The sequence below is a fragment of the Thunnus maccoyii genome, chromosome 7 (assembly GCF_910596095.1).
Source record: "Thunnus maccoyii chromosome 7, fThuMac1.1, whole genome shotgun sequence".
NCBI lineage: Eukaryota > Metazoa > Chordata > Actinopteri > Scombriformes > Scombridae > Thunnus > Thunnus maccoyii.
Window position 1 is genome coordinate 30,007,574 of NC_056539.1, and position 24,853 is coordinate 30,032,426.

A 24,853-nucleotide genomic window follows, 5' to 3' on the forward strand; every position below is an offset into this window, starting at 1 on the left:
CCAGAATAAAATTTAAAATGAGCACTAATCATCAACATTTGTGTGATAAATAATCAATAAGTGTGTTCTATAATTCCCTCTCATGCAAAAGTCAATCAGAGCTTTACAAGCCAGGCGTTAATCATCATTACTGGAGCTCGTAGCCTCACAAATGACCACAGAGTTGAGTCAGCTACTGAATGGACCTCGAGGTGAGAAAGTGTTTTGTCAGCTGCTGTTTCCAAACTCAAGAGTGAACTTTGAATCTTAATTTTTAAGCCAATATGGATGAAAAATCTTCAAAGTCCTCATAAAAAATTAAAAATTGATTGTCTACAATTATGACAACTAAGCAAACTTGATCAGTCGATGAAGATCATGTGTAGAGTTGCAATGACTAATCAACAATTAATCAGCAACTATATTGATAATCCAGTAATCGTTTTATACAATATCTTTTGGTTTTGGACTTTTGTTCTGAAGACTTTTAAAGATGTAAACTTGGACTCTGGCAAATGATTACAGACATTTTCATTATTTTCAAACATTTTATGGACAAAATGATGATTAAAAACTCCAAAACAGCTTAAAGAGACCTTTCTTGTTGTTGCTTTTGTCAACAACATCTTTTAAACACAGTCTCAAAAATTTAATATTATAAGCTTCACAAAAAACAGCATATATTTATTTTTAGATTGCATTACAATGTACGGGTTATTTCTCTGGTAATTCAGTGTATAATAACATCAGACATGCAGCACACTGCTGTTTGCTACAAAGTGTTTTCTACAGTCAAACCCAAACATCACTCCTCCTTTCACACTTTCCTCTCTGGAAACTGAATGAAAGAAAATGTCGTCTTTGTTAAAGCTTAATAACGGATTTGAAACCCTGAGCTCCAACTGTCTGTCTGCGGCTGTAACTGCTGACTGAGACTGTGAAGGTTAATCAAGGATACAATGTTGAATGAGGACTCTTCTTCTTCTGCAGAGAATCAGTTTGTTTCTCTGGTCAACTTTGATTTTGTATGTTTCTGATTCTTATTTTTTAACAAATTTCCAAAGTTCTTTTGGTGAACCATCATTTCTCCATTTGTTTTCTTTCTCTTCTATAAAGTCAGAGCTTTGTGATGCTGCATATGTTCCCGACAACAGCAACCAATCTGAAACTGAAAACAGCAGCTATACCAGTTCTTCCTCTGACACATGAATCCACCTGTGTGTTATTTTCTTCTGTAGACGGGGAGCTTTTTGCTGATTGAAGGGGAACCATGTGGAGACAACTACAGTCTTAATCAAACCACTCTGATTGGTCTGACAGCTGGGACCAGGCGCTGTGCCACGAGGGTCAACAGGAACAGTTACTGGGTGGCTGAGTGGGAAGGCGTCAGAGGAAAGGTGGTGTTCTACAACGATTTACTGGTCAATCTGAGAAATAAGGTGTTTGATTGGGATTAAAACCTCACTTTGACTCACTTTATTATAATCAAATGTTTCTGTTATCAGGAAGAGAAAAGCTTCTTCTCTGTAAACTGTGAACAGGAGAAAAACAACCATAATTCTCCTCCAGAGCTTGAACTCTTCTGAATATGTGGTTGTGTTTATGAGACACTCAAATATACAGTTTAGTGTTTTACTGTTGTCTCAAATGCAGATGTTGGAAAATTAAAGGACCAGTGTGTAGAATTTAGTGGCATCTAGTGGTGAAGTTGCAGATTGCAACCAACTGAATAACCCTCCTCTCCTCCTCCCTACAGTGGCCGTGAAACTTGTAAAAAAGGTGAAAGGCCCTCTAGGTAGATATAATAAGGTAATGAAAACACAATTCTTATTTTCAAGTGATTATACACTAATCAAAACACACTTAACTCCGTTCCACTAAACGCCACTAAATTCTATACGCTGCAACTTTAAACGACTCCCTGGATGTTTGTATTTTTCTCCACGGATCAAATTATTAATCTACGATTCAATAATATTTTCAGAGGTCATCCGGTAAGTGCAGGCTGGGAGACAACTCTCTGTCAGAGACTTCACTGCTGCACCTCGTCCTCACGTTCATCCACAGAAACGATGCAGTGATGATTTCCTCCTGCTCGCTGTCCTGCAGGATCAGGGTGTTTCCTGGACCGCAATGCAGGACTGCTCTGCTTCTACACAGTGACACCCAGAGGAGTCCACCTCCTGCACAGGGTGAAGCTAACGGCCATCAAATCATCCAGACTTTATTAGGTCAGTAAATGTGTAACTTAATGTTGTTAAAACAGCTCAGGTACTGACTAGAGTCCAAACTGAGTCAACCGTACCCGTCAGTGTTTTTGGAAAGATGTTGCTGTTGAATTTCTTTAAATATAGTTTAAATTTTGTGAGCAGCACAAACAAAATTCCTTTTTATCTCTGTTGTGCTGCAAACAAATTGAAAGTATCTTCAAATCCAGACAAATAAAACCAAAATATGTGTGTGATTTCATATCACAAGGAGGTGAATAAGAAACTGTTTTGTCATTTGGATGAACTTAGCTCACAGAGCCTGAGGCTAGATCACTAAATCCGCCCATCTGTTTCCCTCAACCACCGATATTCATGAGACAGAAGCTTCAGTGCAAGAGTTTCTTTTTATTATTATTATTATCATTATTAACCGTTGACACAATCAGCAGAGAAACAAGGCGTGACGACAGACAGGAACAGACGTACTGGAATCAGATCTTATTGAAAGCCGCTACGTCAACACTCTGAATCTGAAACAGAAACAAAAAGGAGAAAATTTAATGAGTTACAGAAACCTAACTTTCAAATATAAGAGTGTCACACCTGAAAAACTCAAGTGTACTCGCTAAAAAGGAAATTTCTCTTGCAAAATGAACTTTTAAGTTACTGTATGTACTGTAATCTTCTTATTTAGGCCACATGATGGCAGCGAGGTGCTTTTACCTTTAACTGGGTAGAATCTGATACAACAGCCCTCTAATTAATGATTGTTATAATGTTCAGTTATCTTGATTCAATTTAACGGTAATTTTGGAGGCTTTAGTTTGCAGTGCTGTTGATTTTTATTACATTATACTGATGGAAGATTGAGTTTGTCCATCTAATTTATATCATTGAGGACAGACTAATGACTGTACAGCTGAATCAACACTTTGCAAACAGTTTTCAAACAAAAAAATGAACATTATAACCATCATGAAGGAAGGATTTACTGCATGGATGTTGAATTAGAAAGCGTTAATTTGAACTAGATGTACCTAATAAACTAACAACTGTGTCTGTCAATATTGCATTTATGAGTTAAACCCTACAAGAATGTGCACAGTCTCTGCTTTAGGCAAAATTTTAAAGATGCAACTTTTTTCATATTCAAAGACAATATGTTTAAAGAGTAAAAAAATAAATGAAAACATCAACCACATCATGCATTAAGCTGCAGAGGAGGAATAATGGTTTTGTTTATTTATGTGTAAAACAAATTGTAGGCTACTGAAAAACTGTTAAAGGTAAGTTTTTTTCTTTAAACTGAAGTTTAAAATTGAATGATTCAGTTGCTGCAATAACTGTAGTACATTACCATTAGAAAACTCTGTGATCTGCATGAACTCAAACTGCATTTTCACCTGAATTGATGTGTTTCTACTTAAATCATAAACAGATCTAGATTACAGTAATTCCAGATGTTCAGGAAGTGTCTGCGGCTCAGCTGTGTGTGTGTGTGTGTGTGTGTGTGTGTGTGTGTGTGTGTGCGTGCGCGTGCGTGCGTGCGTGTGTGCGTGCGTGCGTGCGTGCGTGTGTGTGTGTGTGTGCGCCCACTTAGTGTATTAAACTGTACTCACATAGTCTTCAAACTTGGTGATCTCCTCCTCCAGCATGTCTGTTCCCACCTTGTCGTCTTCCACCACGCACGCGATCTGGAGCTTCTTGATGCCGTAACCAACGGGAACCAGTTTGGACGTCCCCCATAACAGTCCGTCAGCCTGCACCGAGCGCACGCACTCCTCCAGCTTCACCATGTCTGTTTCATCATCCCACTGAAAAAAGGAGAGAGAGAGGCGATAAAACACAAGATGAAAAAAGTGTTTTTATCTGCAGTTTTCAGCTCCTGTGAGCGTGATGATGATGATGATGATCCAGCACCGACTTACAGGTTTCACATCCAGTAAGATCGAGGACTTGGCGATGACACCGGGCTTCTTGGCCTTCTTCTCCGCGTACTCTTTCAACCTCTGCTCTTTGAGTTTCTCTGCCTCTTCGTCTTCATCGCTGCCGAACAGGTCGATATCGTCGTCGTCGTCCTCTTCCTCTTCAGCCGGGTTACTGGTCTTCTGCTGGACGGTAGTGCCCTGAACAGAATGAACATAAATCACTCCTTATAGACAGGTATTTTTTTGCTATTTTCTGCAGTTAAAGCTAAAAGAGAAGAAGAGTGATGTGATAAAAGTCGTGTGAAGAATCTTACGTTTGTGTAGGGGACTGAAGGAGCGGGAGCCAGAGTTACAGCTGCGGGGGATTTCTCCAGAACCGCTACCCGACATTCCAGTTTAGATAACGCAGCCCTCAAGTCCTCCACCACTGAAGAAGAAAGAACAAAGAGATCCTTTTTGAACGGTGTGTACTAAAAAACACCAGCTCCTACAGAGAGATATGCATTATGGGTCGTTTGTAGCTTTAATGTTGCTAAGCTAGCGAGCGTCTTCACGTCTGTTTATAAGTCCATTAGATTCAGTCGAGTGTTTTGTTAGCTGAAGGAGCTTCTGACGGCTCGTTTAATGTGTTTTTCCCGCCGTGGAGGATATAAATTCATGACGAGTGAAAACGAGTTTATAGTGTTTACGTCTTTAAACGTCTTTACTGCCGACTCGTCTGTTGAGCGGCCGAGAATTACTGCAGTCACAGATGATGAGGAGATTAAATATACAGGCTGGAAAATTGTTATCTGCTAGAGAAAATCATCTGGACGGTTCCAGCTGTCAGAGACATGAAATTTACTGTTTCTGTTTTAATGTTTATTATTTCACTTTTATGAGAGAGAGAAGACTTCCAGGATGAGGACTCTCTTCTCCTGGGATAAACAGGATCTTAGTGAAACTTCAGAAAGTATTTTTCTAAAAACAGCTGTTGGTGGGGTCTTATATTCAGGCCAATATGGTAAATACATAAATCATCAAGTATTCTAGATAACAGGAGACACCGAGATAAAAAAATGTTTCCTGGTTAAAACCTCTCAAATGGGACGATTCACTTGCTTTTTTCCTTTTCATAAAATGTAAAATCAAATATGTTGGTTATTCTTAAGGTCATATAAAATCAGTAATTTCTAGAGGTTGAGCTCTGCTACCTTCTGATCATTTGTTATTCTTTATATGTCTTGAAAATGTGTTAATTGATTCCCTGAAAAAAAGAAATTATTTAATAAGGGCTCTAATTATGTAACAGAAGTTTCCATTAAGTGTACCTAATCTGTAACATAACAGAAACTGAGGATTAATGCAGACACATATGGCATCTTACATCTGCTTATTCTGTCTAAACAAGTTAAGACAAACAAAATGTTTTCTATTTATAACCATGAAACAAATTGCAGAAGCTGTAATCAACAAATGTGTCATTTTGAGTTTTTTTCTTTTAGTCAAGCTAATCATGTAAACATCATCCTTCTGCAGCTCTAATAATATCCACAAAGTGACCAGAAATACCAAAGAAGCCTCCAACAAACCCACCTTTGTGTAAGCTGTGGTTCTCCAGCTCCAGGCTCTTGATGCGACAGATGATTTCTCCCTGATCAGCTGGGCTGCTGCTGCTGCTGCTCTGCACAGTGAACACACACACACACACAGAGGAAACAAGTCAACACAGTGCAGAGAGAACAACAGACCGTTAGTTCCTTCATCAAACCCAGGCCTGTTAAAAAAAAAGCAAAAAGCTCATATGTGAACACACAGCACACAGCCAGTGTCCATCTCCACAGCCTCTACAGCCAGACTGAAGCTGTAAACGGACCCGGAATGCAAATATTAAAACAAAAAAGGGTGACAAGCAGCTATTAAGGTGGAGTCTGCATCTAAAAACACTGCACACATCTATAACCCGAGGTAGGGTTCATATCAGCTGAGCGTGGATGTCACTGACGGAGCGTTTTGGCTGCAGAGTTGCTTCACACGAGGCAGGACGGCACTTACGAGCTGCGACTGTTGGCTCAGGGAAGGTTGACCAGACCCTCTGTTACACAGTGTGGTCTTCAGCTGGGAGGAGGAGGAGGAGGAGGAGGGGGAGGAGGGGATTTCAGGCATGGAAAAAAAGGAAAACCAGGGGGGAAAAGGGAGGGAAGGAGGAATGAAAGAAGTGCTACTGAGGAGAGTAGAAAAGAAAGCAAACAGAGCAGGCGAGGAAACACTGTAGAGCTGATGGAAGAGATCACTGAAAGCAGATGTTTGCACACTAAAAATCACATTCATGTCTCCATACAGGAAGGTTTTTATGGTGCTGAGCATCCAACTTCTACTTCAATTTAAAGAAAATCTGTATTTAAAGCTAATTATTTTAACATATCAGCAACAAAACGGCATTCATATAACAAATCTGTCAAACAACTTTTAAAAGGTTCAGTCTGTCAAATCCCATGAAAAGACCAAAACCAACAATGAATTTGTGCTTGTAGTCATAGATATCTTATTCCTCTGAGTCCACACAGTAATAAAAACACACCAGGGAGTCACACTGTTGCACTGTGAGATCACTCTGTATTTGTAAGCCTGTTTTAAACATTTATATCTGTAGTAGCAGCTGATGGATGTAAAGTGTGTTAGGAAGGTCTTCACGTGGGATTTATGGACAGTGACGACACATATGGGCTGAAAAACTGGGACAGCGACGGCTGCTGTTCATTATGAATGAGACCTGACTTTCCAGCCCAGTGACCCCAACTGAACTAGACGCATCTTTCACACATACTTCCTGGTAAACTATTCTCACTATTCACACATGCAGCTACATTCAGGAACATTTCTGTCTCGCGCCTTTTCACACATGCCATGGCGATGCTGGAATAGATGGAGGTCATGCAACACTTATGGATGCCAACCACCACAAAACTCAACAGAAGAAGAAGACTGTACGTGTACACGGCGGAAGACGTCTCTGATTATTTTTAGGAACATGGCGGGCAAGGAGCTGTTTTTGTCCTGTGCCAATGCTCTGCTAATGTTTTTGATATTCTACAAGTTTGTGAGACAAAACACAAAAGTATTGGCACAGCAACCGTAATCAAGTCACGGATTCAAATATGTCATCAGGCAGACAAAACAGCTTTCATTCACAACAGCCGTACCGGCATTTTCCCTGAAATGTTACCAAGTCTTGAGGTGGGAAACTGGCGATATAGATTTCCCTGAATATGGATCCCTGCTCTCGTTCATACATGACTCCATGTAGGAAACGTTCCTGAACATTTCAGGGATAAACTGCATGTGTGAGCAAGTCAATCACAGTCATTTTGATTACTGAAGAATAAAAGTTGTTTACTAGTAAACTCTGCAAAATAACTTTAAACCAAAGTGGAGGAAAAGCTGATCATCATGGTCTCCAGTTTCTCTCTGACGCAACATTGCCGACATCGTACATTATGTGCTCAACGCAACACAAACACACACAGTACAGTACTTACTCACTTCATACGTTCGTTCTCTCTCTGTTAGGCCACTAAGCACCTGCAAGCTTTGTGCCACTTGTCAGGTGGAACAGAGTGTTGAGGCACTTATTCTCAACGGCTTCTCATTTGTACATCTCTTTGGACAAAAAGTGTCTGCCGAATGAATGAACGTAATTGAGTGTAAATGTGTGAAAAACATAGAATCACTCCAGCTTTAACCTTCAAGCACCAACAGATCACCTGCTCAATACGCTGTAGCACAAATGTTCTTATCTGCAACGGCTATGAAAGGTCTCAACAGGATGTCCCAATGACCCGCTGCAATAAAAGCCATTTATTGGCCTCAGAGTGCCAAGAGGAGTCTGCACGTCAAGTGTGGTTTACTTCCAGGATTTAACTGAGCAGGACGTTATACACATCAGCAAAGCACAAGTAACGTTAGCCAATCAGGACAGTTCGCCTCTCATTGCAGGTTTCAGATTTCAAGGCCGTACAAAAGGTACGAAAACACCAGCAAGACAAATATATGCAGCAGCAGGGATGTTTGTAAGTGGCTTTTTACAACGGTACAAACACTAATAATTGTTTCTATAGTGTGGAGATTCACATTAACATCACCACATGTACAGTTAGTGTTACCCTCATTTTGGCAGCAGAGACTGAGATTATAATCCCCAATCATGAAGCGGACTAAACCCTGTACGGACTTTTTAAAGCAGTGTGCTTGGTGAAACGTGACCTTGATGGCTCAGGCTTCGTGTTCTTGAGTGGAGGCGGAAAATGTGAGATAAAAAAATGCAGATACAACACATTCAATGATACTCACTCCTGCTAGGGACTTCTGGATGTTCTCCCTGGCTCGAGCGATGTCTTGCAGAATGGTGTTGGCTCCGACATCCTTAGAGAAGATGAACGGAGGTGAATGTTTGAGGATAGTATATCTAGAACGAACCACGTCCAAGGGGACTGGGCAGGCTCAGATTTCGTTTCAAGAATCTAAAGCCTGTTGCCTTTGAGTCTCAGGGCACTTTTCACATAGAGCAGGTCTAGAGTGTACTCTTTAATTTACAGAGACCCAGTAATTCCCCCCATGAGCAAGAACTTGGCGACAGCGGTGAGGAAAAACTCCCCTTTAACGGGTAGAAACCTCAAGCAGAACCGGGCTCTTGGTGGGAGGCCGTCTGCTTTGGAGAATACGTTTGGTACTTTCAGAGGTTATTCACATACAGTAGAACTTTACAGACTATTATTAACAATGTGGAAAAGCTAAACCGAACCCCTCCGGGCCAGCGTGCGGTACCTGCGTCGTTTGTGAGGGGCCGTTCACGCGCTCGTAGAAGCGTCTCTCCGCCTCGTCGTAGCGAGGTTTCTCAAACCAGATCTTCTCCTGGGCCAGGAAGTCGACGGCGCTCATGGTTCTACAGAAGAGAGAAGCAAGGAAGGACAAGAGAGGGATGTATGAACAGGACACGGGAGGTCAGGGAGAAAGAAAAAAAAAACAATCTGTATTACTAATACTATTTATAATAATGATACTTAAAGTCGACCAACAGTTAATCTCACAATGTTCCATATATTAGCTGTAAAATCTTATCTACTCTTCCCACAAACAGACCATCCCAACACAACTATACAAAAGAAAACTTAAATGAAATTTGGCAAAACGCAACGATGGTCCATACAAACAGTCATTCAGGAAAATTAAAATCAGACCACAAGAAATAAGAAATGAACCGAGATAAATGAAAAGAAAAACGAGATGAAGAAGGGAGGGGAAACGTTCACACCTTCAAATCAAAAAAGGATAAAAAAACATGATGATGTAATAAAAGACAAACAATGAAAGAGGAACTGAAACTGAAGCGGCTCCGTTCTCCGGGTTTGGTCATACTTGTCCCTCAGTGGGGCGGTGGAGGCGACCGGTGAGGCAACCGGTGAGGCGACCAGTGAGGCGTCCGCTTCCGGCCTCCGACCCTTCTTCGCCACCACAGCTTCACCCCCACTGTGACCATGGAAACGGCTCTCCGCAGCATCGTATCGCCACTTGTTCAGCCACACCCGCTCGCTGTCCGGATGCAGGAAGTAGCTGAATCCCGGCCCCGACGCGTCTTCTTTCTCGGGGATCTCGGCCGGTTCCTCCTCCTCCTGGATCGGGTGCAGAGCATGGAAGGCTTCTCCTTTACCCTGCGGGGCTGCTTTTTTTTCCTCCGCCGCCGCTTCCTCTTCTTCCTCCTCCTCCTCGGCCTCCTCCTCCTCCTCTTCTTCTACAAGGCTTTGAGGGTGGTGGTCGCTACCTCTGGAGGTGGAGGCGCTGCTGGATCGCTTGGAGGAATTGTTGCCGTACAGGTTTTGGTAGAAGGCCGCTTCGGCGCGATCGTACAGCGGTTTCTCCAACCACACGTCTCTTAGCAGCTCCACCGGGATGCGGGGCAGCCCGTTAATCGACTGCCGATTGGTCGGCGTGGCGGCTGCTTGCTGGATGACGGGAGTCACGGGGGTCGGGGTGAGAGACTGGTATCCTTCGTCGGGTGTCGTGGGTGCGTTGGAGCGGTTGGACGGGGATGGGAGGTCCAAAGAGTTCGGAATGGACAAATGCATGGATTCTTCGACGAAGCGGTGTTCTGCTTGGTCAAAGGTCATCTTGTTCACCCACACGTCTTGTACGATATGATGGCAAGCCACCTGATTGCCGTGGTGACATGTCAGTCCTGAAGAAGACGGGGCCGCGGCGGATGGAGAGTTTGAGTGTTTCCCCGGGGCTGGAGGTGACCCGTTCAGCTTGGCGGTCCCGTTGGAGGAGTTTGCCAACCAGCGCTGGTAGAGGCTCTCCGCTCGCTCGTAGACGTTGCGCTCGAACCACACATTAGCGCACTCGGACTGCAGGCCGATCAGCGCGGCTCGGGGGTCAGGCGGTTGGCTCGTCGTTTTGTTGGGTTTCTCTTCGTTCTTGGACTTATTATCGACCTTCCCCTCGGGGCGACTCTCGGGATTGGATGAACGTTTCCTGCGGCGGCGGCGGCTTTTCCCGGTAGGCTTTCCGTCTCCGTTCAAGCTTCCGCTCTCCGGGGAGGACGAGGCGGTCTCTCCGTTTCTCTGGTCCGAGTTGGCCTTGTTTCTACACCCCGCCGCTACGTTGGTTGAACAATCCACCTGACAGTGGTTGGACGGCTGATCATGTTCTGATTGATCCGCAGCAGACATCATCTTTGATCCGTTGCAGGAAAAAAAAAAAAAAAAAGAGAATAACAGGTACAGGCTTTTGGATTAGTTAGAGAGAGGTACGAAGGTTTAGAGACACAGAAGGATTGATCTATTAGACTTTGGCTTTGTAGACAACTTCATGTATGCAGAATACAGTCTACAAATCAGTCCCAGAGCAACACAAGTAGCATGCAGGAAACTGGAAGACGCCCATGCAGGGAAATGTTAAGTGAATGGAATCTGCTTGTTTGTTATTGGCAGTGACTGTAGATAAATATGGACGACACATTTCCACTTCCTGCCGCTAAACAAAAGTGAAGCCAAAATGTCTCCTTTCCGGGAGCAGCCACCCTACTTGTGCGATGTCATTTGGAGCCAGAGTCTACGCAGTACAGTCAGGCAGCAGGATGTCGGCCCACGGGACGCACCCTCTCAGGTGTCCCGCCTCCTGACAGAGGTTTGAGAGTGGCTGTCACAGCTGTCAATCATGACATCACACCCCCTTCTTTATATCGTCAAATAACTAATTAAAAACCTTATCAGAACACTTGGACAAACATCAGCAAAAGACAAACTTTCTTTGGAGAAAAAAAAATGTATTTTTGACGTGTGCTTTTATTTTTTCAGTTTGGCTTATGTCCAATCAGCTAACAGGAAGGGGGCGGGACTTATGAGCTATACTACAGCCAGCCACCAGGGGGCAATCCAGATGTTTTGCCTTCACTTTTGGGGAGCTGTCGTGACGTCCATCTTTATAAAAACAGTCAATGGTTATTTGTCAAGTCACAGTAAGCATTTAATAAGTCCTGAATGAGGAGTATCCACTGCTGAACTCACATGATGCACTTTAATTCTACGTAATGATGCCAGTCGGCCCCCCGAGTGAAGCCAAAATATAAAACACCAGTTCACTTCCCTGCTCTATCATTTCTATAATTGCCTGTAACCACATTTTTTTAGCAAGCTATCATTAAATTCTACTGTAATATTTATGAACCAGAAAACCATCTTGCATTTTTGTTTTTTTTATGTGACACAGCCTTTAAAGTCAAAACAGCATGCGTAGTTTTGACAATCAAGATACCTTTTTTTTTTTTTAGCCTGGATTATTTACAACATACTGCAGCAGTCAGATTACGGACAGATTACAGTGTTGTAAAGGGTTCTTAGTAAAAACTTTCCATTTCAAACCTGAAAAATGACTCATAATAACTTGACAAATGTGAACAACATGAGCATGCAAAGAAAGAAAAGGGTGTGAAGAATCTAAGTCTTCTAATATGAAGAGACAATGACACGCTGACAAGCTCATGCAAGCAAACTAATTGATAAAACAGATATCGAGGTTTCGCTCCGTTAACAAATCAATCACACATCAAGCAAGCCATGCTGACATTTTAGTATTTTATTTCAGTACAGGAAATGCATTCCCTTCATGTTTCACCGTGTGGAGGTTAGTCATATTGATCAAACGCTAACACACCACCGAAACGGATCTCAGAGACTCTTTTTTTTTTTGGGAAGTCATTTCCTGCTGTCAAGGAGAAACTCATATTTCAAGCTCTTAACTCACCTTCCTTTGTTAAAGGTGTAAAACTCAAAAAGCAGCGTAAAAGCCAAATTCTCAGCGCGTTTCTTTTCATCCAGTTAACCGCAAGCCATTGAAAAAAAGAAATTGAACAATCACCACCTTGCAAAAAAATAAACCAAAACAAATATGTACAAAAAAGCAGCTCAAACCCAAAGTACATGTTCACTGTCATCAGCGATACTCACTTGCCAAATTCTGAATGCGAGACGAGAGGAAAGAGTGTTAAAAATACCTTCTAGTAGTTTTTGGATGATGATGAATAGAGAAAATAATTTCACTATTATTTGCTAAAGGCTGTAAGATTACGTAAGAAGATGAAGCCACGACTTGGATGCATCTGAAAGCTTTTTTTTCCCCCTCCATCTGCTTTGCTCTCCTCCTCAAACGGAAGACGCTGGGGAGAGTTTATTTGACATTTTCTGTTACAGTAGCCCCCTCAAAAACTTCAATCCAATTAGCCAGTCGAGCAAATGTTACAACGGTAGCAAATAGTCCCGCCGTGCTGGCAGTTATAGACGTGTTTATGTGCTGAATTACTCTGCCACATTTTATCAATTTCTTCTCGTCTCACCATGAGAGAGTTCAGGAGTCGTTGCCAAGTGTGGTGGTTTGTCTAACTGACATGTTTTTAATAGTTTTTGGACAAAAAACGGAGCTCTACGGGACAGAGGAAGAAATTAGATTAGACTTTGGCTACACAGGCAATATTAGTAGAATCAATTTCCTAATGAAATAAAAAAAAATATCACCAACTTTCTCCTTGTGCTGATCAGAGATTATCTCCATATCATCATCATCAGCTTGTTGTATATAACCTACAATAAAGCGTCCACAATCTTATTTAGCGTATTTGCTGGCTGATGCAATCAAATACCATTTACTTTACTAATAACGTTTAATCGCACTGATGCCTGTGTGACAGTTTTCCTGCTTCACAAGGAAATTATCTAAAGGGTCAGATAAAGTGCAGCATTGGCAGGAAAGCAGTGGCTTGTGGGCCAAATCCGGCCCTCTAACAAAAACATCTGGCCCCTTAATGGCAACTTTCCCTTTTAAACATTACAGTAAATCTTTTACATGATGCTTTATAACAATGTTAACATAAGGGTCATGTACATTCCACTAGATATGAACTGGTAACGTCTTATAAAACGTATGAGATGAATAAAACAGGCACGTGGCATAATTTGCTGCAGTGTTTATATCTCTAGTCTGTTCTACTTTTAGTTATTGTATTTATTTTTTATATTTGAGTTGGTCTATTTAGTTATTGTATATAATTTAGCCTTTAATTGTATTTGTTTCTTTCACCTACCTGCTGCTGCAACACTTTAATTTCCCTTTGGGGCTAATAAACTGCTCTATCCATCGATCGATCGATCGATCTATTCTGCTGATCTAACCAGAACAGATCTGTGTCAATGACAGCACTTTGCTTCAACCATAAATGAAGCAGGCTGCTGTTTATTGTGTGTGGAAAAGATATCTTGAAGTGTAACACAGAAGATACGTTCATGTTTATGAGTCTTAACGTGCTGCTTTCACTCCGTTTGGGAATTATGACAGTTACCTGCAGATGAGGGCTGGGCGATACGGACAAAATCAAATGTCACGATATTTTTGACCAAATACGTCAATATCGATATTGTGACGATATCGTAAGAATGACGATTGGTGCGTTCACAAAATAGTACACAATGAGATTTTTGATAAATAATCATCAGTAATGTGGATGTAATGATTAAGTGGGTAAAGGCAGTCTGGTAAGTACAGAAAATGACATCATTTTACTGTAATGCAGCCTTTAAAACCAGGAAAAAAGACAATTATGCCACATCACCATATTACGATACCCAAAATCTAAGACAATACCTAGTCTCATATCATGATAGATATCATATCGATATAGTGCCAAGCCCTACTTCAGATACAACTGTAAAACTGCTCTATAAACCAATTTTATTATCTAATAAATTAAAAGAAATAAACAAACATGTTGCTTGTACAACGTTGCCCCCCAACAAACAGTGCTAAAAAAACCTGTCCCATAGTTGAATGTAATTACTGACCCCTGCAGTACAGGAAGGGTGGGGTGCAGTGATTTGCTCAAGGGCACTTCAGCAAGGAATATACCACTGATACACTAGTTATTTTAACTTATAGTTGTATATTCCCATTTTCTAATATCACATAAAACGCCTCTTAACAGCATCACACCACCAAAGATCAAAAGCCCAGATTCACTGAGATAACACGTCATGTTTAAAGGACTTCACACTAGAGAGCAACACACACTTTCACCAGTGTGGTGACACGTGTGTAATGTCATGAAGAATAAGCCTGTTAATACAAGATATAATACAGGAAAAGGAAAAGCAAATAAAAGCTGTCATCACCTTAATCAAAGGTGCGCCCGGTTAACCTTAACATTAACGTTAGCCATCTTTCATAATGTAGAAGCGGATGAAATAATGTCTCGTTTAGCATTTAAAAGGAGATACTGAAGTAACTGTGGTTGCTTTCAAACGTGACAGTAAAGCAGTCGTTTTTAATTCTGTCATTAATATGAAATGTCACCGTAAGACAGCCGGCCATTGATGCCGGTGTCTGGCCGGGCTGCCGACTGCCGCTCCGGGCAGTTAGCACTAGCAAGCTGCCGCTCTCAGCTAGCCGCTTGCTAGCCTCGGCTAACACAAGCCGTAAACCTCTAAATATTCATTCATTTCCCAAAATGTCTCATAAACGATAATCCCCGGACTGAAAGCTCAGACTGTCAGTCAGCGTTAGCGTTACTTACTGCTGTGATTTTTGTCTTGTCGGATCTGGTTCAGGCCGGTGGATACAACGCGTGTTTCAGCAGCCGGGAGTGACAACGGGAAGGAGGAAGAAGAGGGAGGAGGAAGGAGCAGCGGTGACTGTGTGATCTTTGAGGGTGGGGGAGGGGGAGTTATGAATGAATAATGCTGCCGGACGCCACGTTAAATATCAAATAAAATGCTGACAAATCAGTAAACTGTGGCCTCCCAGGGTCATTTATAGCAGCGCTTTTTAAATATATATATATGTACATAAAACGGTCTAAATAGCTTCACTTCCAGCATTTTCAACCTTTGTTCCAAAGCATGACGAGCATTTACTGTTTATGACATATTACACTAGTCAGTATGTTGTAATACTTTACACAGCTGTTGAGCTGTGGTGAAGTATAGTAACAAAAAGAGAGACTTTGGCACTAAAAAGACACTTGATTTGACTCATTTGAAGCTTCATATTAGCTTCAGATAAACCTTTAAACACATTTTAGCACAGGAGGAGGACTGTGGATTTTGTAGTTTTCCTGGAGCTTTCAATCATATGATTAGGTGAGATCGTTTTCTCAGCTGCTTTATCCTAAATCAAGAATCATTAATTCAGATATGTAGGTTGCACATTCTACCGACACAAATGCGATCACACACCTCTGCAGTCTTCTGCTGTCATTTATTGTGGATTTTACATCATCTCCACATTTGATCTGCATGCCTTAATATTGCTCGTACTGGACTCGCTGAGATTCAAGCTTCCAAAAGCCAGTTCATGCCTGATTCAAGTCCTCGAATGAAATGAACTTGAGCTCAAACAGAAATAAGGCGACGCACAGAGAGCCAGTTCACATTAGACTTTATGAAAACCAATTCTACACACTTGGCATCGTAGATCATAAATATTTTTTTTGAAAACTTGTGTTAAAACACAAAGGCAGCAACTAGATGGAAACTACACCTGCGACAGAAACTATCATTAGAATGGAGCTGTACAACCGTGATCATTCATCATTCCAAATTAAAGTTTTCATTTGGCCAATATTAAATATTATATATTAATACAATTAAATACATCAGCATATTTAAAGTAATAATCTCGAAGATTTTCATTTAAATAAATATCTATCGCCGAATGAGGTAACACAGTGGTGATCGAGCCTATGACCCGCTGATGAAGCCCTTGCAGACATATTAACAGTCCTAGAATTACAACAGCTTTTAGCCAGGCTCACAATCCCCACCGTGCTGCTGTCTGTCATTTCAGAAATGACTGGTTGTAGTGGGACACAGTAGACGAGGTAGACTGGTCATATGCATACTGGAGATTTTTGCCAAATCAGTAGGACATCTGGGTATTTTTGGCATACAGCAGATCTTGCTTCTGTTTGGATTCTGCATACTACATGTTATATTTTGGCTAAATCAGTGCATACTGACGCGTTTTCCATCACCCAGCAGTGGTTGGTGCGCCAGAGAGGGGAGGCGGAGCTAATGCTAGTGTCTCTGCTAGCGTTGCAAGTAAACAGTTACTGTGGCCTAACAAAGAGAAGATTGATTCCTACAGACTGGCGTCACACATGCGACACTCTTTGGATCTCTGGGAAATGAGGTCCAAAGACACACCTGCAATTACCGCTTATCACCAAAGGTGTCGCCAAAGACAATGAAAGAGATCTTCGAGATTGTTACTTTAAGCTCCATCATAATAACTCAATCACAGCCAGTAAGGCTTTGCTTCCATTAAGATGTTTATATGGTTTGCATTACTGCCTTAATCCAAAACAACTGGAATACTAGTTTGCATGTATAATACATTCACACGCACTGGTGTGAATATAAATGTAGTCATTCTCTCAAAAAAATGTAAATCACAGTCAGGATCAAATAATTTACTTGTCAGTCTCAATAAGTTTAAGCTGATATCAGCTTTTTTGCTCACATCAAATTCTTCTGGTCAGACGTGTGAAACAGAAGAAGTATAAACTGCACTTGTTTGTTTGTGGGGGGAAAAAAAAGGGAGAAATAAAAAGAGCGATTAGTCCTGTTGTATCTTTGTGTTCCATGATGACGTTGAGCGAAAAAAAAAAAGTCTATTTGCTGTCGGCTTTTCTTAAATTAAAGTCCAGTGAGCAGTTATTAAAAGGCAACTAAGCGGCCGTCATTTCTTGCTTCCCGCCGCCGCTGACTTTCGGCCGAGCTCTCTGGCTCTCTCGGTGGCAGATTCTACAGCGCTCATGGTCGAAGCCCTCACGCCTCCTTGTTCCAGGGTGTGAAGCCCGTAGATGGTTGTTCCGCCCGGGGTGCAGACCTCAGAGCGCAGCTGAGCTGGATGCTTCCCAGAGTCACGTAACAATCGGCCGGCGCCCTGTAACAGATGGTGAGTTCAAACATTGTGCTTACGTACATAAAACGTGAATGAAAAAACAGCAAGTATATTTTTAGCAACACTAAAATTGCTGATTTTGCTGCAGTTAAATAAAAGCACAAACAGAAGAACTGACCAGAACAGTCTGAGACGCAATGCTGTGGGCCAAAGCGCTCGGCATGCCCATTTTAACAGCTCCTTCTGCCAGCGCCTCCGCAAACAGATACACCTGCAGAGACACAATCAAAGGTGAATAAAGTCCATTTCTTGCAGTAGAAGAAGAGTGAACAATTTCTAAATGATCAGTGTTTATCGTACTGTAGCAGAGAGAGAGAGACGGTTTTCTTTTATTTTTATTTCAGAGACTAGAACCTTACTCTGGACAAAAATGAATCACAGGGAATATAATTGTTAGAGCCGTTCATACAAAGGAGAAATATCCCTGAAGATTTGATTTTCAGGTGATTTGCGTCCAGCCCGGAACTTTTGTTGCCTTCCCAACCTCTCACTCCTCTCATTTACTGTCATCTCTCTACTACCTGCTCATCTCATAAAGGCACAAATGCCCAAAAACATAAAAACAGACATTACAGTTTCTTCTAAGAGTCAATATTTTGTATTTTCTGGTAACCTGATGTCGACTGGCTGTGAATTTCCATTATGAAGCAACAGCCAAAGCAATGACTTCTTGCTTTTGATTGTTAGTATGTAGAAGAAGTATGTTATGTGCTTGTACGTTTATAATGTTTATCAAGTTTTTATTTGTATTCTGTACAAGTCTCAGTAAAAACAAATAACTTTATCTACAGGGATTTATTGAAGAAAATGTCAACTATATGAATGGATTCAAAAGCTTAATGCATGTTTGATAGAAAGCTGCATTAATATCATGTGGTAAAGTCATGATTTGCCAACTTTTTTATGTGGTACCACTCAACAGTACTGTCACTTTAACTTCAAGAGCAGATGTGATGTTCCTTGTTATGAGTTTATGAAATGTGAGAAAGTTTCATGTCTCTGCAAGCTGATTTTCATACTGAAGTGAAATTAATTGAAACCGCAGACTGTATGGAAGAGAGGAAAATACTTTGAAGAACACGTAGACAGAAATGTTATATATTGTGTGGTTTGTGGTAAATGCCTAAAGCATGCCTAAAAACTGTTACAATCAATTAAAGATTAGTTTATATAAATTAATAGTTTCACCAATTTAATCATGAGAATTTAAATCTCAAGGCTTGAATCTCATCATCAATTGTGTGTCATTTTTGTTTTGAGGAGTTATAATAATCTACAAGCACTGACAAAAACATCCTACTTAATGAACCAGTTCTCTGGTTCCTGAGACACTCACAAAAGCAACTCCGCTCCCGCTCAGTCCAGTGTGGATGTCAATCCAGGCCTCAGGTCCTTCTTCTACCAAACCACAGCGATGCAACAAGGAGCGCAGCAGAGCTCCGTCCTCCTGTTTTGCATGAGATCCTCGTGCAAACAGTAGAGCACCTTCCTGAACTAAACACGGGAGGTTCGGCATCAGCCGGATGACGACCGAATTCTCTGGCAGGAGCTTTGAATTCAAAATACACAAGATTAAAACTCAACATCAGCGAATCAGCGCTTGGTTTTAAAGGTCGTTAGATGTGGGCGGGGACACTCACCTCTTCTAATGTTGCCAGCGTTACTCCTGCTGCAACAGACACCATTATGTGTCTGTCAGTGACGTGTTGCGAGACCTCGTTGAGAACAAGTGGAACCAGGTGAGGTTTGACTGCCACAAAGACCACATCTGAACCACAGACCACCTCTACGTTGGAGTGAGTGACGGAAATCCCCAGTTCCTGAAGGCAGGTGGAGGAGATATTACTGACCGTCACATACACTCCCATTAGAAACACTCACACACAATGAATCCACACAAACGTTACAAAGGGGACAACTAGGGGTACATTTTTGGTAATTTATGCTCTCAAATTAGCATTAAAAATCTAAAGGGTTGTTGTGGCTTTTCCGGTCAGTCAAAGAAAAACACTCAGTCTGCTAACAGTAAGCTAGCAGCTGTGTTGTGGTGTTGAAATGCTTACAACTAAAATACTAGTCAGATTTGACTGCTTGCAGCTTGGCTGCAGTTAGGGGAACATATCTTGTGTAATTCAGTGCAAAACAAACAGTGAGAGCTGTCAGGCTGTGGACAATTTAGTCTCAGTGGCATTTAGTTTAGAGCTGAAATAACAAAAACATAATCAGCAACTATTTTGATAATAGATTTAGATTAGCTAAGTACTTTTTAAAAAAAAATGATACTCTAGTTCCAGCTTCAGTATTGTGAAAATTTGCAACTTTTCTTTGTTTTATGTCATTGTAAACTAAATATATTTGTATTTTTGACTGTTGATCTGGTTATTTGAAGCTATTAGAAGACGTCTTTGGGCTTCAGGAAATTGTAATGGGCATGTTTTACTGTTTTCTGACATTTTATAGATACATGCTGCACTGATGTAAAGATATATACTCAGATATATGAGGGAGATGATTGATAGTCCTAATGTGGGTTAATAAAGAACAGTTTGACTTTGAGATATCTGGTTATACTTTTAGCCAGTTAAGAACAATGTTGTATTAACTTTGACATCCCTTAAATATTTTATTGTTTAATATTATGTTCTATTAACTCATACACACAGCTTTTTACTTTCTAACCCCCTAAAACAGGAATGACTAAACTGCTATATTATGTGCTCACTTTTTTTTTTGAACTTGACACCCGCAGGTCTCTTTTGCAACAGAGCGAGGTCAGCATGACATTGGATCGGTTTGCAGTACAGACATCCAATCACAATGAAGCTGATCTGACACAGTGTAACCATGATCCTGATCATACTGTACCTGCTCACTACCCTGCAAACCAATCATTCTTATTGATGATTGACAGAGAAGTAAAGGTATTAAAACAAAGTACCTGAAAGCGTCCCAGGTTCCTGGAGGACGGTGCGCTCACTTTGACGTTTAGCGGCAGAACATTTCCTATAATGACGACACACAATAAGATCATTAACTCCTTCACTTAAACCCTCCCTGCTCTGTTTCACGTCTTTACCGACTCACCGGACAAGATGCCCTTTGCGATGCCGAACGCCATGTTCCCCGCGCCGATGAAACCGATCTTCAGCTGCGAGTCCATCTCGGGGTCCATTTTGATCTGAAAGCGAGGAAGAGTCCAGATCAACATCGACAATATACAACGTCAGCGTTTGACATTTACCTAAAAACTAGGGGTGTGAATCACAAGACAATCTACCACACAGTACTATCATGACACGTTTCCGACAGTAACAATGGTCACACATTATTACAGTGTTATCGTATATCACAATTCATGATATACAATAGAAAATAAATCATTTATGATCACGATACTTCTGTAACTGAAGATGAAAGCATCCCACAGAGATGGTAATGCTTTAATAGTGTATAATTTTAGTAAAAAAATGACAAGAGACCATGTAGGAATATTGGCGCCAATGCAACCCAACCAATCAACAGCGCATGGCAACAGAAGAAGGTATTGTGATATCGACAGAAGAAACCTGATTACTGAGAGAAATCAGATAACATGTTAAACCCCGGGTGACGGTTGGCTGGTAATCAGATTTCTTCCCCTCCCCCCATAACTGCTGCTGCTACAGCCCAGTTATGCTTTCCTGAGATTTTGTCACGTATCTGCATCCTTAACCTTGTAAAGGCCAAGAGAGCAGGTTTCTGAGATGCCTGTAAATCAGATTCCTCCTTCGCTCCTTTGACCTGATGATGTCTGAAAGCAGTTAACGCCTACAACAAGGGATAATCAGATCACTGATATGCATTTAATCTGTAGAAAAAGAACGTATCATGATATCTCTGCCAGTTGATGGGCAGGAAATAAATCACAAACCGTTTTGATGATAATCTAAGAATTTCTCATGCTAAATTCCAATGAATTTGCCGGCTCAAGCTTTCCTTTAGATCGCTGCAAATGAATATCATACGTTGTGGACTGTCGGATGGACAAATCAAGCAATTTGAAGACGTCACGCGAGAAAATCTATTTAGATTTTTGTACAAGTGGAATGAATGAAGTGAGTTGATGAAGTGATTATTTGTCACCAGTGCCAACCCTTCTCCAGACCAATAAATCCTACTTTTCTCTGTTTATAATGACCAGTTTGGTTTTTTTAAACTGATTTGGAGCGGTGCTGATTCAATTTCACTGTAATTTTGGAAGCTGCTGTTTTGGATCTGTATTGAGTTAAATGTATTTTGTCCTGTTGGCCAAAACAAAAAGGACAGAAAAACCCTTTGATACCGTCTGTTCACCTCTCAACTGGACTCAGCAAGCAAAAGAGACAAATACTGATAAATACCCATCATCCAGGATCTAAATTTTGTATGGGTTATGATTTTAATACTCATTTCTACATTGTTTTCATATCAGGCCTTTACATTCTTTGTGTCTTTATAGTTTGTTTTTGTTTCACTGCTGTACAACCAACTGCCCTTTGGGGACAAATGAAGTGATTGATTGCTTAGTGATTGTAATATTCAGTCGACCCTCTGTGGTGTACACAGAATATTAACCACCATACAATTTAACAGCACCAAACACTACAGCCTCCTTGAATAAACATCTCTCTAAATCAGTGTCAACCAAAACTGAACATTATAACCTCCATGAGGGATTTATTGCAGGTGCAACGATTAGTCAATCGACAGCTTCTTAAACGTGAATATTTCCTGGTTTCTTTAGTCGTCTATGATAGTAAACTGTTTGGGTTGTGGACTGTTGATCGAGACAGAACAAGACATCTGAGGGTTTTGGGAAACGGTGATTGACACCATTTTCTGACATTTTACAGACCAAACAACTAATCGATGAATCGAGAAAATGATCGACAGATTAATCGATAATAAAATAACTGTTGGTTGCAGCACCTATTGCACGGCTGTATTTGACTGCATTAAAGGACGGGTTCACAATTTTTCAAGTCTGTCTTAAAACAACAGTCAGGAGCCCAAATGAGCACTGAAATAGGTTTTTCTTGCCAGAATTCCTCCTGTTCATACTAACAATTAGATGTTCCCTTCATAATGCAAGTCAAGATCCACAGTCCTCCTTCTGTGCAAAAATGTATTTAAAAGTTTATCTGAAGCTAATATGAAACTTCAGCGTCCAAATGATTTAAATAAAGTAGATATCTTTCAACGTTACAGTCTTTTTAGTGCCAAAGTTCCTCTTTTTGTTTCTATACTTCCATCACAGCTCAACAGGGAAACATTGTCCGAGGAAACACAAAGAGGGAATTTGATGCTAAAAAAGGCCGTAAATGTGTCAGATATCCACTTGATATGACTAACTCAGACTGCTGAAGACTCATATAAGCTTCACATCAACTTTTAAATGCATTTTTGCACAAAATAACTGTGTGGACACACTGTGGATTTTGGCCTCAATCACTTACATTGAAAGCACATTTGAAGGAGATCTTTTAATAGCCAGTATGAACAGGAGGAATGATTACAGCGAGGAAAACCTCTTTCACTGTTCATGTGGACACCTGGTTGTTGTTTTAAAGGACCAGTGTGTAGAATTTAGTGGCATCCAGCGGAACGGATTTAGCAGAAATGGAATATAGGCTAATATTCATAAGTATGTTTTAATTAGTGTATAATCATCTGAAAATAAGAACTGTTGTCTTTTCGCTACCTTAGAATGAGCCCTTTATATCTAGATACGAAGCGGGTCCTCTTCCACGGAGGCCGCCATGTTGCAACGCCACGTTTTGACAATAGCTGCTTATGTTTCCCGTTAGTTTTGCAGCCACCATAGGTTCTCTTACACAGTTGGTTGGTTGCAATTTGCAACTTCACCACTAGATGCCACTAAATCCTACACACTGGTCCTTTAAATCAGATTTGCAAAAATGGTGAACCTATCCTTTAATTTCAGCCAGGTGCACCAAACAAACTGGCAATTGGGTGTTGGAGGGATATTCACAACAGGCACACAGTCGGCCAATGAATGCATGCATCTACACAACACATGGACGAAATGAAACCACACTTATGATCTACTTATGACAAACTACGCTGTATCCACGCTCATCACCCCTACAATTAAATCCAGGTTCTGGGTGGTATTGTCCGGGCAGGGCTGGGGCCAGTGCAGCATCGATGCGTCTCCATCCGAGTCTTCTGTCACTTCATCGTTCCTGTCAGAGTTGACCCCAGCACCGACCAGGGGATGTCTGGACTCCATGATAGCGATCATTGTGTTTTCGTACCGCCACCAGCCCTGTATTTTGATCGGGGCCGGGGAGTCGGGCTCCCGTTTGCACTTATAATACGCACTTTTGAGAAGTTTCCAGCGAAACTTTAACTGGTCCACCGATCTGTGATAACCGGCCGCTGTCATCCTCCTGTGTGCCACCTTGAAGAGTTTGTTATTCCTCACTTTCCTCCCGTCCAGACATTTCTTCATGTCCAGCTCTTTGAGGATTTCGAGAAATAACTCAGTCTCCTTCACGTCCCAGTTCTGCTTCTTGATGCCGGAGTCGTCCATTGTTGTGGCAACCTAGCCCGGCTAGCTCGGCGGCGGCTAGTAAACGTTAGCTTAACGGTTGCAACGGTTATAACGGCAGCTTGAACCGTACCCGTATTTAACCTACAGCTCGTGAAAACGGCGCCAATTAAATAATAAATCCCTGCTATTTAAAAGCAAACGGTAGCAGAAATGTAGCTGCTGCTTCTGCTGCGTCTAGCTAGAAAATAATCCAGGACAGATTAGATTAGAAACACAACGCACATGCTTCTTGTTGACGGGACAACCATAAAGTACCGCGGAGTGACACACACACGATGCCGAGCGACGCTGTGAATAACACCGGCTAACGTTGGTTCTAGGAGATTTATTCACCTGGTGTGTTTCAGATTTGCTGGTGTCCATCGTAAAGTTGTAAATCTCAAACTGCAGTTTAATTTCAACTGTCTTGTCAGGTCAACTACACCCCCGGAGCATCCACGAAACTAACCAGCTGTGCAATGCGTGAACTATCGGTTGGTTCGTTTTTGACCGCTTCACCGCTGCAGTCGGGTGGGGCGGCAACTGCAGCATACTACACGGACGCATTCCGCACGTTTTTAGACGCCGTACCGCTCCGTGTCAGCCCGGATAAAGAAGCGAACACACCTTACGTCCGCCCCTTAAAAATGCGAGGACTTCCATTGGCTGCGACCTCGTCA

General features: G+C 41.5%; 2 protein-coding genes across 5 annotated transcripts; both read right to left on the reverse strand.

Annotated features, from left to right (window-relative positions):
• Positions 1-2,574: 2,574 nt before the first annotated feature.
• Positions 2,575-15,336, reverse strand: eef1db (eukaryotic translation elongation factor 1 delta b (guanine nucleotide exchange protein)). 3 transcript variants are annotated; one of them, XM_042417489.1, is made up of 9 exons: positions 15,210-15,336; positions 8,921-9,038; positions 8,447-8,518; positions 6,152-6,214; positions 5,693-5,780; positions 4,432-4,544; positions 4,118-4,315; positions 3,809-4,003; positions 2,575-2,719 (listed from the first exon to the last, which is right to left on the reverse strand). In XM_042417489.1, the coding sequence occupies exons 2-9, from the start codon at positions 9,032-9,034 to the stop codon at positions 2,681-2,683; spliced, it is 882 nt and encodes a 293-aa protein (XP_042273423.1). In that variant the 5' UTR covers positions 9,035-9,038; positions 15,210-15,336; the 3' UTR covers positions 2,575-2,680. The 3 variants fall into 3 exon arrangements, with proteins under 3 accessions (XP_042273423.1, XP_042273424.1, XP_042273425.1); XM_042417490.1 differs by having other exon boundaries at positions 6,189-6,191; positions 15,210-15,335; XM_042417491.1 differs by lacking the exon at positions 6,152-6,214 and having other exon boundaries at positions 15,210-15,334.
• A 719-nt stretch (positions 15,337-16,055) lies between these two features.
• Positions 16,056-24,646, reverse strand: pycr3 (pyrroline-5-carboxylate reductase 3). Of its 2 annotated transcripts, none has more exons than XM_042416350.1 (7): positions 24,528-24,646; positions 20,684-20,777; positions 20,538-20,602; positions 19,240-19,419; positions 18,936-19,148; positions 17,718-17,810; positions 16,056-17,581 (listed from the first exon to the last, which is right to left on the reverse strand). In XM_042416350.1, the coding sequence occupies exons 1-7, from the start codon at positions 24,555-24,557 to the stop codon at positions 17,375-17,377; spliced, it is 882 nt and encodes a 293-aa protein (XP_042272284.1). In that variant the 5' UTR covers positions 24,558-24,646; the 3' UTR covers positions 16,056-17,374. The 2 variants fall into 2 exon arrangements, with proteins under 2 accessions (XP_042272284.1, XP_042272283.1); XM_042416349.1 differs by lacking the exon at positions 24,528-24,646 and adding an exon at positions 23,727-24,516.
• Positions 24,647-24,853: the final 207 nt, after the last annotated feature.

Coding starts and splice junctions, on each gene's coding strand:
- eef1db (XM_042417489.1), bottom strand. CDS start 9,034: ATGAGCGCCGTCGACTTCCTGGCCCAGGAGAAGATCTGGTTTGAGAAA. Junction 8,519..8,920: donor GCCCCTCACAAACGACGCAG/GTACCGCACGCT, acceptor ATCTTCTCTAAG/GATGTCGGAGCCAACACCAT. Junction 4,316..4,431: donor CTTCAGTCCCCTACACAAAC/GTAAGATTCTTC, acceptor CATTCTGTTCAG/GGCACTACCGTCCAGCAGAA.
- pycr3 (XM_042416349.1), bottom strand. CDS start 24,173: ATGGACGACTCCGGCATCAAGAAGCAGAACTGGGACGTGAAGGAGACT. Junction 20,778..23,726: donor CCCAGAACCTGGATTTAATT/GTAGGGGTGATG, acceptor CCTCGCTTTCAG/ATCAAAATGGACCCCGAGAT. Junction 17,811..18,935: donor GCGGGAGCGGAGTTGCTTTT/GTGAGTGTCTCA, acceptor GTGTCTCTGCAG/GTGTATCTGTTTGCGGAGGC.